The 2,384-nt window shown below is 47.1% G+C and overlaps 1 protein-coding gene across 1 annotated transcript; it reads right to left on the bottom strand.

The window, feature by feature from the left end:
• Positions 1–1,347: 1,347 nt before the first annotated feature.
• On the bottom strand, positions 1,348–2,046 carry LOC141040975 (uncharacterized). The gene has a single exon (XM_073507085.1). It carries the CDS (start codon positions 2,044–2,046, stop codon positions 1,348–1,350), a length of 699 nt encoding a protein of 232 aa, XP_073363186.1.
• Positions 2,047–2,384: the final 338 nt, after the last annotated feature.

The raw sequence follows: 2,384 nt of genomic DNA, 5'->3' as shown, positions 1-2,384 counted from the left end.
GAGGTATTCCATGAATATATAGTTCATAAGGTGAGAGAATGACGCAAGAGCATTGGTCAAACCGAAGGACATGACGGTGTACTCGTATGAACCATAGCGAGTAACGAAGGCGATCTTGGGAATATCCTCTTCACGAACCCGAATCTGGTGGTAACCCAACCTCAAATCAAGTTTAGAGAATACTGAAGAACCAGCAAGTTGATCATACAGGTCGTTGATTCTGGGAAGCGGATACTTGTTCTGAATTGTTGCCTTGTTGATAGGTCGGTAATCTTGGACCAAACGATTCGTACCATCCTTCTTCTTGACAAAGAGAGAAGGTGCTCCCCAAGCAGATGAACTAGGACGAATGAAACCTTTGTGAAGAGATTTGTCGATTTCCTCCTTAAGTTCTAGGAGTTCATGTGGCGGCATCTTGTAGGGTCGCTTGGCAATAGGAGTTGTGCCCGGTTTCAAGTCTATGATGAATTCAACAGCTCTAGCAGGGGGTATTCCTGGAAGTTCTTCTGGAAAGGCATCCTCGAAATCACGAACAACTGGAATGTTCTCTATTCCCTCAAGAGGCGAGGCATTCAATGCATTCAGAACATATATCTGATTCTCGGCATCCTGGATCATCTGAGTTGAGTAGTTGATCAACTGGCCAGAAGGGTGAGTGAGCTGGACTATCTTGGCAGCACAATCGATCTTAGCATTATGGGCTATCAACCAGTCCATACCAAGAATGATGTCTATGTTGGAAGGTCCGAGCATAATGAGAGAATCCAGAAAAAGTAAACCTCCAATCTCGATGTGGTTGTGAGGGCTTACCATTGTGGTTTGCCACTTGGATCCTAGGGACTGAACCATTAGAGGAGTGGGTAATTTCTCCAGGTACAACTCATGTGACTGAGCAAATTGTTGGGACACAAAAGCATGTGATGCCCCTGAATCAAAGAGAACAGAGGCTGGTACTGAATTCACAGATAGAGTTCCCAGCCCGATAGTCGGTTCCTTCTGAGCCTTTTCAGCATCGACGTGATTGGCATGGACAAGTACAACAACAGGTGGTATGATATTACGGTTTCTGAATCGACGGTTTCGACAACCCTTCTTACGGTCAACATGAGGACGTGGTGCATCCTGAGACTAACCCTGGTGACAATCGAGGGTAAGGTGTCCTGGCTATCCACACTTGTGGCATAAGCCATCATTATGGAAAGGAGCCACAACATTGGACTATCCACCCTGAATTGTTAGTTGCCTCGGTGGAGGAGGCAGATGAGGTGCAACATAAGATGGCCTTGGTGTTGGAGCAGGCCGGTGATGAACATTGTGTGGGATCCAAACTCGACGTTTCTGAGCAGGCTAACTCGAGGGTGGGCCAACACCTCGAGTACGCTTGAGCGATTCCTGGTACTCAGTCAGACCAGTTTCAGTTCGGAAAGCTTGGCTGACAAGCGTCGCAAAGTCTGTGCAATCATGAGCAACAAGTGCGAGCTTTATATCGGGACGCAGTCCTTCACGGAATTTTTCCTGCTTGCGAGCGTCAGTGCACACGTCATCCACAGCATAGCGAGATAATTCAAGGAATTTCCTCTGATATTCATCCATAGTCATTGTGCCTTGTGAGAGTTTGCGGAACTCCTTCTTCTTCTGGTCCATCAGACCTTGGGGAATGTACCGTGCACGAAAGGCTAACTGAAATTCCTGCCAAGTGGTCACAGTCTCTGCAGGTACCATACCCCTGTGGCTTTCCCACCATTGAGCAGCTGGACCCTTCAACTGGAATGTCGCAAAGGTGACGTAACGGGCTGGGGCAACATTAGCTGACTCCATCTCAAACAGTATGTCACGAAGCCAATCATCAGCATCCATAGGATTGGTGGAGTTGCAAAAAATGGACGGGTTGAGGCGCACAAATTCTGGCAGTGTTATTGGGGCAGGCTGTTGACGAGCATTCTGGTTTGGAAACTGAGCCATTACTCTAGTCATAAACTGATGATTCAGCTCAAATTGCTGCATCATTGCGGCAATATAAGGTGGAGGTGGAAGATTGTCAGCCATCCTGCTAAAAACATCAGGGAGCAGTTTTAACAAGAGGTTGGAGCAGGTGTATGGAGTCATTCATGATGTAACTTGAACAATGAGCAAAGGCGCAGTATGTAGAAAGCAGTAGTCATTAAAGACATACACATACATATACAGAGCCAATTACCCGTTGTTTATATGAGTTCGGACAAGAGGATCCTAGACATACTAGGCGACATGCATGCTCGCGATGGAGGGATACAACAATGAGACATAGCAAAGGCTACATCAATGTCGGAAAAAACCACTAGAGCAAGGAATCTGCAGGGGGACGATGCAGGGTGCCCTCGATAAAAGGATCCTGCGGCCCGTGA

The sequence above is a fragment of the Aegilops tauschii genome, chromosome 2 (genome assembly GCF_002575655.3).
Source record: "Aegilops tauschii subsp. strangulata cultivar AL8/78 chromosome 2, Aet v6.0, whole genome shotgun sequence".
NCBI classification, from domain to species: domain Eukaryota; kingdom Viridiplantae; phylum Streptophyta; class Magnoliopsida; order Poales; family Poaceae; genus Aegilops; species Aegilops tauschii.
This window is presented reverse-complemented; position numbering and strand designations above follow the sequence as displayed.